The 14,734-nt window shown below is 44.1% G+C and overlaps 1 protein-coding gene across 1 annotated transcript; it reads left to right on the forward strand.

Moving 5' to 3' along the window:
- The first annotated feature begins 3,670 nt into the window (after nucleotides 1–3,670).
- On the forward strand, nucleotides 3,671–14,315 carry MFSD4B (major facilitator superfamily domain containing 4B). The gene is given in 5 exon segments (XM_024552143.3): nucleotides 3,671–3,877; nucleotides 5,614–5,782; nucleotides 7,664–7,780; nucleotides 9,104–10,311; nucleotides 10,313–14,315. Coding segments are annotated over 4 exon segments (1,404 nt in total). The 5' UTR covers nucleotides 3,671–3,877; nucleotides 5,614–5,760; the 3' UTR covers nucleotides 10,370–14,315.
- The last annotated feature ends 419 nt before the right edge of the window (nucleotides 14,316–14,734 follow it).

Here is a 14,734-nt window from a genome sequence, read left to right on the forward strand (position 1 = left end):
ACACGTGAACAGAATCCCATGTGAAGTGGTAGGTGGACTATTAGAATTATGCACAAAGGAGGAAAACTACAACAGCCTCAAGGCCAAGAAGAGGGTCACAAAAAGCGCCCTAGAGGAAGGAATACCTCAGCTGATTCTTAAAAGACAGGTAGGAGTAATTCTGGTTTGGCTTCGGCATCATAAGCCTACTCTAGCCCATCTCTCCTACAGATTACAACTAAAAACTCAAGACAAATGCAAACAGCAACTGCCTGAGGACTCTGAAAAGTATATAAAGGGGTCAATCCTGAGAAAAGAAACCTGCAGGGGGGTAAGTTTCCTGGCCTTTCTTCTTCTCCCTCTCCTTCTTTTAATCCTCATCCAAGGATATGTTTATAGATATTTTGAGAGAGAGAGAGAGGGACATGGATGTGAGAGAGAAACATCCATCAGTTGCTTCTCATACACGCCCCAACTGGGAATCCAACTGGCAATCTAGGTATGTGCCCTGGCTGCGGACTGAACCCACAACTTTTGGTGTACGGGACGGCACTCCAACCAACTGATCCACCCAGCCAGGGGTTTCTTTTTTATTCTTATGGCTTAGTCCTGTGGTGGGGCCCCATTTGGTATCAAGGGTAGCTAAACTCTGACAGGAACCCCATATGTCTGGTCCAAGGAACTGAGGAAAGAAGCCTCCGTGAGTTGCAAAATACGTGAAGCCTGGAGGATGCAGAGAGGTAGGGAAGGGGACCCCTAATTTTCGGTAATAGACGCACAAGTCTTGGGTTCACTCCTGTGTGCAAGAGACCCAAAGGAGCCTGGCAAAGGCTTTGACAACTGGCCCAAGTCCCAGATTGACCCTTGAGTGCTATGTGTTTAGGACAGACCCAGAGCAGAGGCTTTGAAAACGGAACTGAGATTGCAACCCAGCACCCAGGAAGGTGGCAGGAGACTTGCAGTGTGAATTTGACCAGGTCGACTGCCTGCTTAAACAAACATACGTTCTCCAGAGGAGGATTTGAACAGGACCGAGCATCTCTACAATGTAAGAGGTCAGGGCCTCTGACTAAATAGTCAGGTATTACATGTTTTAAAAATTCTGGGGCATACCGCTTGTGAAATTGCTGAGTTACAACAATCACTTAGGAAGAAAGGGTAAAGATTCTGCCACAGCAGGTAAAAGAGAAGGAAGGCACTTGAGACAGAGGGGACAATATGATCAAAGGTAAGAAAGTGAGAAATAATGTGTGAAGAACTAATAGCAATTTTGTTGATGTCGGAATGTAAATGAGACAGGGAGAGCAAGATATGAAGCTAGAGAGGTGGATGAGGGCAGATGGAATTGGATTGTATTCTTAAGGAAGTGTTGAAGGGTTATATGTAGCACATTTTCATCTCTGTTAGATACTTGCAGGTAAAAGTTTTAAAAGTAGGCTATGATAATAGTATAGAACAGAAGCTTGATTTCAGAAACACCTATAGCGGTGATTTTCAACAGGTGTGCTGCAAGAATTTTTAAAATATGCAAAACTGACTATTTAGTCAGGGGCACTGACCTCTTTTTCCTTGACTGTCAAATAATTTAAAAAAAAATGACAACAACCAACATCACAACAGCCATCCAGTGGGAATGAATCAAAATTATACCTATTTTTTTTGTCAGATTGGCAAAAAAAAATTTTTTGGCGCGCTGCAGAATTTTAGTAATTAGTTTATGTGTGCCATGAGATGAAAAAGGTCGAAAGTCGCTGATCTATAGAAATAAAATCAGCAAGACCAGGTGATAAAATGACAAGAGAGAAAGAAGGGAGTATCAAGGGAAGACCTCAGAGTCCTTATGACTGGGTGGATGGTGGTACCAGCATGGGCATTTCAGAATAAGAGCAGGTTTACTGAGAAAAAAGATGAGTTCAGTTTGAGGTGATAAAGATGAAATATGGTGAAGCTTGAATTCCTACAAATATATTTTTTTAAGATTTTATTTATCTATTTTTAGAGAGAGGGGAAGAGAGGTAGAAAGAGAGGGAGAGAAACATCAACGTGTGGTTGCCTCTAGCATGCCCCACACTGGGGTCCTGGCCTGTAACACAGGCACGTGCCCTAACTGGGAATCCAACCAGCGACCCTTTGGTTCGCAGACCTGCGCTCAATCCACTGAGCTACACCAGTCAGGGCTCCTACCAATATTTTTCCTTTTATTAGACCTCAGTGTGCCAGTAGAAGTGTGTTGCTCAAGTCTAAACTGCATTCTATGGTATATGGAACCCTTTACAATTTTGAACAAACTGTTTCAACCACATTGAACTTTTCTCAAAGAAGCTTTTTTAAAAAGATTCAATTAATTTATTTTTAGAGAGAGGGGCAGGGAGGAGAAAGAGAGGGAGGGAAACTGCACCGTGTGGTTGCCTCTTGTGTTTCCCTTACTGGGGACCTGGCCCGCAACCCAGGCATGTGCCCTGACTAGAAATTGAACCTGTGACCCTTGGGTTGGGAGAACTGCACTAAACCACTGAGCTACACCAGCCAGGGTTTGGAGAGACCTTTCTTGACTCTGGAATCAAAAACAGGTTTTCTTAAACCATAGCATCTGAATACTTTCTGAGGTACATTGCAAAGGGAAGTAATGACCAAGTGGGTGGGGCCAGAGAGGTGGGTTGCAAGGGCAGTGATAATGAGACTCAGGTTTGTAGTCTGGGAGCCTAAATGGATGAGAGAGGATTGGGTGGAAAATAATATTTCAGATAGATGGTAAAGAAAAATATTACACATTTTGAGGCTGTGGTCTGGTCAAAGAGCAAAAGGAAACAAAGAGCTGTCTGATAAAGCAGTCCTTTCCTTCCCTGCTGGCATAGCTTTACTCAGGCATTCTGCAAATTGATGCCCTGCTCCACTCCCCTAAACAACGGAACTGTTTGCAGGGATTGGGGTGAGAGTGCACTTGAAACCGCAGCTTTGGCTCCAGATTTCTTCCTTGAGCTACTGTTACAATGTACAGCCACGGATTTGCTGCCTGACTTTGGGCAAGATGCTACTCAATTGTATGTGACTTTATCCTCTTTTTGTGAACAGACGATAACATGGAATTTACAGTGTTATGAGGGATAAATGAGATTAGACACGTGCTTACATGTGAGTTTCAACAAATGTTGAGAGATAAACGACAGATCTCCAAAGAGCGAGGGCAGGAATCTTAGTTGTTAAAGGCAGACCTTCGGGCTCCCTTTGTGCCCTAGAGGCCCCGGGAGCGGACGCGAAGCCATTCCATTATTTTGCAATTCTCGTTTCGTATTTTCTTAAAACGGTTCCTCCGGTCCCAGGCTGCAGCTCCAGTTCACTCCGCTAAGGGGCGCCAGCCCCCGGGCTGCTGTGGGCCCAGTTCTGCCTGCTGCTTAGGCGGGAGAACGTCGTCCGGTCTCTTAGGCAACCACATCAACTTCCGGTTTGCGGCGAGGACTCGGTTGGCGAGTAGCCACGTTTCTGTCACGTGATGCGCGCAGGCGCCTTGGGTGCAGGAGGGCGCGCGTGAGCTACTGCAGCGACCGGCGGGTTCCAAAGTTTGACTTCTGCGCCTAGCAAAGGGGCCGGCCCCAGGGAGGTGGCGCTAGCTCGGACCGCGGGCTCTGGAGGCGCGAGGCCGGGTCTAGGCTTGGAGTTCCTGAGGCCCCGCTGAGAAGCCGGGAAGTAGCAAGACCGGTTCTTCCGAGCCGCCACGCTGGAGTTGGACTTGGAACACCGTGGGACCGGGTCCCCGGCTGCCGGGAAGCGGCTTCTCCAGGATGAGGTCCTGGCGGAGAATGAGCCGGAGGCGGTGGCTGGCTCCCGGCGGAGCGGCGGGGGCGGCAGCCTGCTGCGCTGGTTCATCACTGTGATCCTGTGTGCCGCCTTCCTGGGGCTGGTGAGAGCCGGGCTGGAGCCCTCCAGGGCTGGGGCATGAGCAGGCCTCCTAGAGAATGTGGTGTCGCCTCCGCCGCTTGCAAACTCCTTGACCTTGAGCGCGTTAATCTGCCCGAGCCTCAGTTTCGTAATCTGGAAAATGGGCACAATTCTAATCTTGAAGGGTTATTGTTAAGTGCAAAATTGATTTTCCAGCTCCAGCAAAACTATCTACCTCTCCTCCGTGGAATGGGGAGATGTAAGAGGGGTTGCCAGGTCTGTAGCCGCTGTCTCCTCCCAACCTCCAAACCAAATTACTACACAAAGCTACTTTTCTGTGATTTTCTCTTCCTCTTCTCACCAAATTCAGCCAACCCCTTGTTTTTGCAGATAGGGAAATAGAGCCAGAGAGGGACAGTGACTTTTCCCGATGTCACAGCTGGTTAAGTGGTAGAGCTAGAAATAATTTCTCTTATTTTGATCACAACTCCATGTACAACAAACATCAGATCCTTCAATGTTTTCCTTAGAGCAAACTGCAAGGCTAGAAGCTTCTTCTGCCAATCCCCTCGGTCTCCCTGCAATTCCCGTATTTCCAGAAGCCTATCCTTCATCACTTGTCTTCAGTATTGGGACCCTGGGGAGTTGGGAGGGTGAGTCTTCTGAGGAGAGTCTTAGAATATTTTGATCTGAAGAAAGAAACATTGCAGACTCGATGAGGCCTGACTGTGCCAGATCCTGTTGTAAAAGCTCTGAGGGTAGGAACTAATTTGATTACAGCTGGGGCTTAGCATCCCTCCCAGGGTGCTTCCTCTCCACCTGTGCCCAGGCTCGAGGGGGGGTGGGGGTCCTTCCTTGGGGACTGCTCGGGTTTGGGCAGGGGACACACCCAAGCCTTAGAGCACAGCCGTGCAATTTGAATAAATTATTCTTGACATGTAGACCAATTAGAAATATTTTTTTAAGTTTCCTCTGAAAGCCAACTGTAACCGTTAATTCTTGCTAACACTGCATTGTCTTTGAGTAGAATTTAACTTTTAAAGTCATTGTATACATGTGTAGGGACTACTTCCAAAGAAAGCCTTATAGACTGCTTCTGATGACAGTAGGCTTTTCTTTGAGGAAAAGCATGGATTTAAGGGAGGGCGTGGGTGGAAGTGGAAGAAGGTATGAGGGGAATAAATGGTAATGGAAAAAATACAATAACCCCCCACACATATAAAACAGATTTAGAAACGTATAAGCCATGTTTTTATATGACATAATTCAGAGGAAGGACCCCACGTATATCTGGAAATGCTGCTGTTTTAATAACATCAAAAACGAGTAATATTTTGATTAAAATTTTTAACATCTAAATTCTTGTGTTAGCTATTTGTGCATGCAGTATATTTCAAAATAGACAAAACTATTTGAAAAGTTACCTCAATGTTACATTTACTGTTAACACGAAATAGTCATTTATGATACTGTCCAAAAAGGAAACAGTTGTTGCAAAAGCCATGGGAATTAAAGACATTTTTAAAAATTGAGAGTTGTCAAAATTAGGAAAACAGCAGGAGTTGGAGCCCCAGAAATAGGAGTCTAGCTCCAGTGGTCCTAACGTCGTCCCGAGTTTTTCCTGACTGTGGGACTGGAGGTAATCCCCTGCATCACAGTGAAACCCCCTCCTCCCTTTTTCATAGTGAAAAGAGCTGCCAAACACATAGACATTATTTAATGATTATAAATAAAAGCTTTTGTCTTTCAAAATTTTAGGGATTGAGTGTCTCTATCCTGGGCCCCACATTTCAAGATTTGGCAACAAATGTAAACCGTAACATCAGCAGTCTTTCTCTGATTTTTGTGGGCCGTGCTTTTGGATATTTGAGCGGCTCTGTGATTGGTGGAGTTCTTTTTGATGCTATGAATCATTTTTTACTTTTGGGTAAGTAAACACAAATTTTTCTTTCTTTATGACTTTCAAGGAATTTATAACTAGTTTTTAAACATGAAACATAATTGCTGGCAAAGTGGTTGATGCCCTCCGTGGGTAGCGTTAGGTGTCCTCAGCAGAAGCCGGGTTTCCCTGCTGCCTGCTTTCATTTTGGCAGTTCAGGGAGTCTGGGCTGGGCCGCTCTGGACATTCAGATTAGCCCTAGGGTGGGTTAGCCGTCCTTGGCCTTCCCAGCCGTCACTGTAATTTAGACCCAGCCCCGGATCACAGACTGGTTATCCAAAGAGCTCTGCTTGTCAGAGTTTGGGGCAGATCTGGGGTTACCACAGATCAAAACGAATTCCTTGAACCTGCCCAGGCTAAACTGTGGACTGAGGATGAGGCAGGGGTGGTGAGGGTGTGAAATGTCATAGGCTGAATTTTTGTCCCTGCTGCCCCATGTCAGTAACGAGCCCAGATTTCTCTTCCTCACCCTTGAAATAGATGGCAATGCTTTTAACTTACTCTTTTTTAAAAAAATAAATGGACACGTTTGAATTGGTCACTGGCAAGCAGTGTCTGCGGCGTTGTGGCTGAGACGAGACAAATTCACGGAGTCCTGTGGAGGAAAAGGGACTTCACAGCCACTCTCAAGGGGCATGCGGAAACCCTTGCCTTGACAGCCTTTTATTGGCTTAATTTGCATAGGAATACAGGGTGTATATGGAAAACCCATCAATCACTGTCAGGAAGTAAGGATCAAACAATAGATAACATTCAAAGAACTCTGAGGGCTTATTTTGAGTCAGGGTCAGATAGCTAGAGGACCATAAAACTTTGGGGAAGCAAACTCATTTCATGCTTGGACCCTTATCACTTAAACTAAGGGTATTAGCAAAGCAGGTTTCATAGGATTTCATGCATACTTTTTCAGGCCTGATGGCCTGGGGAACCCACCCTTTCCAGCATAGGGCCCCACCCACCTCTGGCATTGTTTCAGGCTTTGGTGGAGCAGGGGAAGTAAAGCAGCCAAGAGATTAGGAGACTTCTTGCAGACAGAATGAGGACTCAGGCCGTGTCAAAGCTGAGGGGCGAGCATCTGTCACCCCCTTTCTCCATAGCCCCCCAAGTCCTTCTCTGAGGGCCCCCTCATGACCATGCCTGTCTTAGGTCATCCCTCCCTTAAGGAATCTTACGCATCATTGGCTAACTGGTCATGCACTGGGGGCCAGGCAGGGTGAAGTAAAGGGGCAGAGGTGGTGCCCCTGCCAGTGAGATAAGTTTTGTCTCCTTAATGGCTTATGGTCCCAAGGTCTCTCACTCAGCCTTAGCCATGGGGGGTTACAGCTTCTGAAACCAGGCAGGGCAGTTCCCAACATATGTTTAAAGAAAGTTTGGATTAATGTGGTAAAATTGCTTTGGAAGTAAAGAGAATAATTTATTGTTGATGAATAAATAATCCTCTGATTATTTATCCCAAAATGGGTTGAAAGAATATACTTCTTTGATTTCCCTCCCTATCCCCAAACTAACTTATTTAATCCATTTCACTACCAAGTACTATAGTAACTGCATTTCATTTTTGTCTTTTTTTTTTTTTTGCCTCAGATCTAAAATTCTCTTTATAGCTCCTTAAATATGAAACATTTAAGTAAATAATGTTTGAGCTGTCTGTTTTGTAATAAAACTTTGCCTTGTGGTATACTTTATAATTTGATTATTAGTAGTGCTAAAATATATTCATATTAGAATAATTTTTATAGTCCATAAAGATTAGAAAAGCTTTCAAGTGAGATGAGCACCTGTAGAAGCTGGGCCTCTCCGATGCTGACTTGACCCGTGCCTGTCTGCGAGAGCCCTGTCTCTGACAGCCGACTTTCCCTTTCTTCTCAGGCCTGTCGTTGTTGGCCACCACGGGGGGCCTTTATCTGGTCCCATTTTGTAAGACAGCAGTACTGCTGGTGGTCATGATGGCCATCTTTGGTGTTTCCATTGGCATTCTGGACACAGGTTAGTGAGCCTTTCCGTGTCATCCCTGGGAGTAGGAGGCTTTCCACTAGAAAAAGTGGAGCAGTTGATGTGTCATTACTGCCTGACAGCTTGTAGACACTGACCTGCTGAGTTGAACATCAGGTCACCCAGACAGAATAAAACCCTTCTGGCAACTACTTTCCTTGTCTAGCAGGGTGAATTGAAAGAAGTTTGCTCTGAGAGATTGTTGGTTCACAGCATCCGAGTAAGGACTCATCGGCCAGCCCCCATGTGGGTGACTTCCCTGCGGATGAGCGAGCTTTCACTTTGGGGCAGAACGTGATCACTGTAGTGTGGAAAGAACTGTTTGGCTGGGGAATCATAGAAACACCTCTTTAATTTAAAGTGCACTCTGCCTTTTGAACTAAGAGGAACTTGTGCCAAATGTTATGTTCCTTCTTTCCCTTTTCTCTTAAAAGTTTCTGCCCTCCTGCAGGAGATCCTCTCTATGTGTCATGTATCTTGATATGTTTTCTTTTATTATTTTCTTGACCCCACCCCCTCAATTCTGACCCCCTCCCCCATCTTGATACGTTTTAAAACCTACTAAATAACGTATATGAAATTTGTTCACCCCTAAAACCAGCTTTCTCCCCCTCTTGTCTCTTCTACTGTTATTTGAAAGGTTGAGGAAATATATTATACTTTAGGTTTAGTTTGGTTGTAAAATTAAGGGGTGGAATTTATCTGCAGATATATTAAAAAAAAAGAAAGAGAAAGAAAATTCAAGACTCGATGCTTCCTGCCTTTCACCTTGCCAGGTGTACAGAGAGTACAAACGCAGATGCTAGGCGGTATCCTTGTTTTCTGTAATGGGCACTGCAGAATCCTGGAGTGTTCAAATTCCTGAACATGTGTTTACATCTGCTATGCACATAAATAATTTTCTTCAAGTGCCTACCAATTGAAAGTACAGAAAGGGTTGGTAATTTGGCCACTCTCGGATGATAATATATATTTAAAATATTTATACACAAATATATAAATACTCCCCCCTCCCCCAGCCTGACATTAGAACTGTGTTATAAAAAGCCTTGGCTGCCTGTGCCTGGCCCCAGGAGGTGGTGGTTTAGTAGCCAGGGGAATTCCATTGGTGAACTTTTGATGTTACAATGCTTAGAGTTCTCTGATGGTGGTGGCTTAGAGTTCCTTAATCATAGAATTAACTTAGTGGCAACATTTATAGCTTAGAATATTATAATCCTTGTACCGTGTAAAATAGACTTATCTTCTTTCTGATAGTAATGAACTGTTTTTAACTAAGTCACATGATTAAATACTTTTCCCGTCTTTCATTGGTAGGTGGTAACGTCTTAATCTTGGCTATTTGGGGCAACAAAGGAGCCCCACATATGCAGGCCTTACACTTCAGTTTTGCCTTGGGTGCCTTTCTGGCTCCACTGCTGGCTAAAGTGGCGCTGGGCACGTCGGCGTCTGCTGGAAACCACACCGAGGCCGACGATAACCGTTCCTCTCTCAACCAGTCGTCTGAAGCTGACTCAGAATCTCTGTTCGGAGTACCCGACAATATAAGTTTGCTGTTGGCTTACGTTACTATTGGTACTTACAGTTTTGTAGTTTGCATCTTTCTTTTCGCTCTGTTTTTAAAGAAAAGCTCACAGCAGGAAAAAGTGAAAGCGTCCGCCCAGAGGTCTCGAAGAGCTAAATATCACAACGCCCTTCTTTGTCTCCTTTTCGTGTTCTTCTTTTTTTATGTTGGAGCTGAGGTCACCTATGGCTCTTATGTTTTCTCATTTGCAGTCACCCATGCCGGCATGGCTGAGAGTGAAGCGGCTGGGTTGAACTCCATATTCTGGGGGTCCTTCGCAGCCTGCAGGGGCCTGGCAATCTTTTTTGCTACATGTTTACAGCCTGGAGCAATGATTGTGTTGAGCAATATTGGCAGCCTGGCGTCGTCTTTATTTCTGGTGCTTTTTAACAAGAGCCCAGCTTGTCTGTGGATAGCAACTTCGGTGTACGGCGCCTCAATGGCGGCCACGTTCCCCAGCGGTATTTCTTGGGTCGAACAGTACACGACCATCCACGGGAAAGCGGCGGCATTTTTTGTAGTCGGTGCTGCCCTGGGAGAAATGGCTATTCCTGCAGTTGTTGGAATTCTTCAAGGGAAATATCCTGATTTACCTGTAGTTTTGTACACCTCTTTGGGGGCAGCAGTAGCCACTGCTGTTTTATTTCCTGTGCTATATAAATTAGCCACCTTACCTCTCAGCCATCAGCGAAAAGAGCACAGAAAAAGTGAGGACCAGAAAGCTTTGCTCCCTAGCTCTGGGCTAAATGACTATGAGGAAGAGAAGGAAGACGATGCAGAAAAATGGAATGAAATGGATTTTGAAGTGATTGAAATGAATGACACAATGAGGAATTCTGTAATAGAGACATCTAGAAATATTTTGATGGAGCCCACAGCAGAAATCTCCAACCAGTTCCACTCACATGCACTAGTGTGTGAGTTCTCCTGGGTTAATACTGGCAAGTCCCGTCTGGATCAGCTTGCAAGAAACCAGGACAAAAGGGACTAACACTGAGATAAGATGGACAATTCACTGACTTTCTTGAATAATTGCCAGTTCTCAAGAAGCCAGCCAGAGCAGGGAATTAGCAGATTTTCAGCACGCTTGGGGACCAAAATGTCTAGGTCAGAATACAGCAAACGCTAGAAGGTTTTGGTACGTTCTGTAATTCCCAGCGTCCTCCATGAAGAACCAGTGGTCTTGTACAGCAGGATCTTGTGGGGCTAGTGTTTGGCATGTGGCTGATTAGGTAATATTTTACAGTCTTCACCTCTCAGAGCATGCAAAGAAGATTGATTAGTTGAACAAGTTATCAATCATCAGTATTCTACCAGGAAAGCTGAAGAGAGTCGTTTCATAAAACAGCCTCTTTGGAAATGGACAGAGATTGTTTTTACGTACATTACCCTGCCTGTGCTGTTGGACCACAGAATGCTAATGCCTCATTTGATTTTGATTTCCATGAAGAGAACACAGAACAGGGCCCTAAAGACATGGCTTCAAGCCTTGACTGCTGCTTGCTGGCCTCCTGACCCTGCACGCAGTCACTTAACTGGCCTAGGCCTTGTTTACCTCATCTTTTGATCTGGGATTCCATAAGTGAAAATGAGATAATTCTCAAACTAGGAATCCATAAGTTTTAAAGTTTGTGTGAGATGTCTGCTAGAAATTAGTATAAGTGCCACTCCGTTCTTCGTTTCAAAGGAGAAGTGAAACAAAATCGATAGCTTCACGAATTGTGCTGCTGATTATAAGTACGTGTCTGTTTAAGAAACACAATGTTTAATGCTTTATTTGAATAATTACCTGAGAAATACATTTTTTAAGGTCTGTATTTCATTGATTCAAAGATGCCTCTTTTTTTCCACATTTTTAACATCTCTGAAATCATAATATATCTTTAAATCAATGATCATTTAACATTGTGACAAACTTAATTGAAAGTTCTCTTCCATATATATAATGTTGCATTTTACAATCAATGTCTTAGATTCTGGGGAATACAGTATTTCATTCACTTATGGAGATTATTTTTAGCCATTTAAAAAGGAGAAGTTTTTTTTATATGCTAATGTCCCTGATGCTCAAATGAGATTTGGAAATGCTATGTTCCAAGTCTGTGTTTCGGAGCTGCTGCATTAGTAGTAGGACTGAACAGGGTCTTGAGGGTCTTTGCCTACCTCGGTAGCAGAGCCTGGGTCTGAGATTGCTGTTCCAGAATTTCCTCCTCACCGAGTCCTATTGTAAACACTGAAACCAGGCTGTTAGTTTCATGGACAATTAGGCACAGTTTCTAGTGATTGGAATTCTTGCGTCCCTCATCCAGGGCTCCTCCTTCCTGAGTCTGAAATACCGATCCAACGTAATGGTGAGAAGGTGGCTTGGTGGCCTAGGAGTCAGGGATCACAAAGGACGCTTCCTGTGAAGGTGACAGAGCTGGTATGGGCAACCCTTTGAAAAATTACTAGCATTGATGACAGATTTTGTTCGCATCTCTTTACCACGTTTTATGCTGAATAACATGGAAATTCTACCTGATTGCAGTATGTCTGCTTTTTCTTAAATATGTAAATTTGCCTGTTTTTTTATTAAGTGAATTACAGTGCTTTATTGACCACTGCCCATTCACGTTATAAACCTGCCAGTGCATTAGTTCATGTTAATGATCTAACAAGTTTGGAGAGGCCAGTGGAGAAATTAACAGTGAAAAGCCTACGCTTCTTGCTGTTCTTTTACTGTAGTTTTCTCCCAGCTGGAACCTGGAGGTTGCCTCTGCGCCATCTATTGCTTTTCCTCGGGTTGTTGGTATGTAGGCAGTAGCAGCTGCTGGGCAGCTGGGCGGCTTGCTAGGACAGGGATTCTACGTGCAGCATCTGCATTTCAGGGTAGAAGATGCAGCTCAGGGAGAGAAGGATGTTGATGCGAACATGGCAGAAAATGCAGAAATCCACCCTGGAAAATCCACTGGAGTCCCACAACAAATGTGAATGGCAATATGAGATTAAAGGTATTGTTAAAGTTTGATCATGTATGTCCATATTGGAAGAATAAGACTGAGCACAATTTCAACAATTAGCATTCATCCTAGTAATAAATTCTTAGGTAAGTAGCTGCTGTCATAGAAGTAACCAATACCAAAGTTTCTTTTACTGTGTAACAAATTACCACAAATTTAGCAGCTTAAAATAATAGGCATTTTTTATCTCACAGTGTCCTTGGGTCAGGAGTTTGGGCATGACTTCCAGGTGTCACAGGGCCGCCATCAGGCCATTGCATAGAGCCAGGCTCCTCTCCGGAGCTTGGGGCTCCCTTCCAGGCCCACGTGGTTGTCGACAGTGTTCAGTTCCTTGCTGTGATAGACGGAGGTCCGTTTGTTGCTGGCTGTCCGCTGGCACCAGTGTCAATTCTTGGGACCTCCCACAGTTCATGGCCATGTGGTGCTCACAGATGCTCTCACAACCTGGCAGCTTATCTCTTGCAAGCTAGCAAGGGACTCTCTTGCCCACTAAGAGTTTACTAGATGGAGTCTTACGTAACAGTCGTCATGGGAGGGACGTCCCATCACCTTTGTCATATCCTGTTATCTAGAAGCAAGGCACAGGTTCTGTCCACATCCGAGGGGAGAGGCTAGTACAGGGGTGTGACTTACTGGGGGTTATATAATCAGGTGCCTGCAAAATAAAGGTTGAGGGAGTTAAACAGTTTGAGCTGGGAGAAATGAAAACCTTCAGCAGTCACTCACAGATCACGGTTAGAGCCCGTGGAGTGTGCTTGTGTGAGAATGGAAGGCTCCCCGTAGGCCGGGCCAGCAAACTGGGTAGGGGAGAATCTTTTTTTGTTTGTGGGGCACTGGATGGGTTAACTCGGTTATGCCTTTTTTTCCTTGACATTTTATTTTATGCCCTTCACAACTGTGCTTTTAATGCAGCTTAATATGAGGGAAATAGGTAAATTTCAGTTTGTGTTTTCATAGTAAAGTGCAAGAACATTTTGAAAGCATTTTTCCATTACTCTATTTTTTAAAGAAAAATCTTTTTTAAAAATCAGTTATTATAAAAGTAATGCAAGTATTAAAAAAGGTCATGTTAGAAGATTAGATAAGTACATAAAAATATAAGGGACAAGTATAAGTGATTTGTAATCCTAAACACCTAGAACATTTTTACATTTCTCATCAATTTAATTTCCTAAGTAACGGGTAAAGGGGTAAAAAAAAATGTGATAGTATCAGAAACAACTTGAATTTTGTGTCCAGGGTACATTGACACTATAGTTGGTAGACTGATTCCTAGTTTGAAGAATTGTAGTTTATTAAGAAGAAACAAACAATAGCAACACAGTCCTGAAAGATGAGACCCAGATTACATGTGAAATGATTTTGTCTCAGCTAGATTCATTGAATAATTAGGATAATTTTCTCATAACCAGAATTTTGGGTTTACCATAGTAATGTATCAGTCCTGCCGCTTAACAGGTGTTAGTAAAATAGAGCCTAAAACCTTTAATGGAAATAGACATGTCCTTCTGGGACGCTCTCTGTCTGTGCGGGTTAGTGCCGCTGGTTTTGTCCATAGGACTGTGGGTGTGTGTGTGCGCGCGTACGTGAATCCACAGATACTCTGGGTTTGATATTTCTGATACTGTGGGGTGCACTGGGGTTAGAGTAGTAGGAAAGGGATTTAAAAAAAAGCTTAATGCGGGGGAGGCTAGGGTGTGGAGGGATGGAGCAAAAAGGAAAAAGGACTCATGGACATGGACAAGTGTGGTGATTGCTGGGGTGCGGGGGTATAAGGGGGCTAAGTGGTAATGGAAAAAATCCAATAAAGATTAAATCCAAAATAAAATAAAAAGCTTAAGATGTGATTCAAATTTTGTAAGAAATATTCCTTTACTGAGATGATTGTAGATTTATATGCAGTTGTGCACTGTGGGTTTTCACACTTGCTATTTGAGAGACACTTGCTCAGTCTGAAAGGGCAGAGAGAGGCAGACCAGGGCTTCTCATACTGTAATGCGCATGAAAACTGCTTGTGAGGCCCCGTCCCCCAGCTCGGTTGGTCAGAGAGTTGTCCCGATAGACCAAGTTTGCGGGATCTGTCCCCCATCAGGGCACACAGCAGGGATCAACCAATGAATGCACAAATAAGTGGAACGACAACTTGATGTTTCCCTCCCTCTCTCTGAAATCAGTAAGTTGAAAAATGGCTTGTTAAAATACCTAATCCAATTCAGTGGGACTGGGGTGGAGGCTGAGGTTCCACGTGTCTAACAAGCTCCTAGCGATGCAGTGCTTCTGGCCCCCGTGGACTCACCAGACTTCGGGTAGCAAGTTCCCCTTTTGGGGAGTGTCAAATTCTTTACTACCTTTGGGGACCTCATTTGTTTTGTTTTAGCTCTTCTA

This window comes from Desmodus rotundus, chromosome 11 (assembly GCF_022682495.2).
Source record: "Desmodus rotundus isolate HL8 chromosome 11, HLdesRot8A.1, whole genome shotgun sequence".
NCBI classification, from domain to species: domain Eukaryota; kingdom Metazoa; phylum Chordata; class Mammalia; order Chiroptera; family Phyllostomidae; genus Desmodus; species Desmodus rotundus.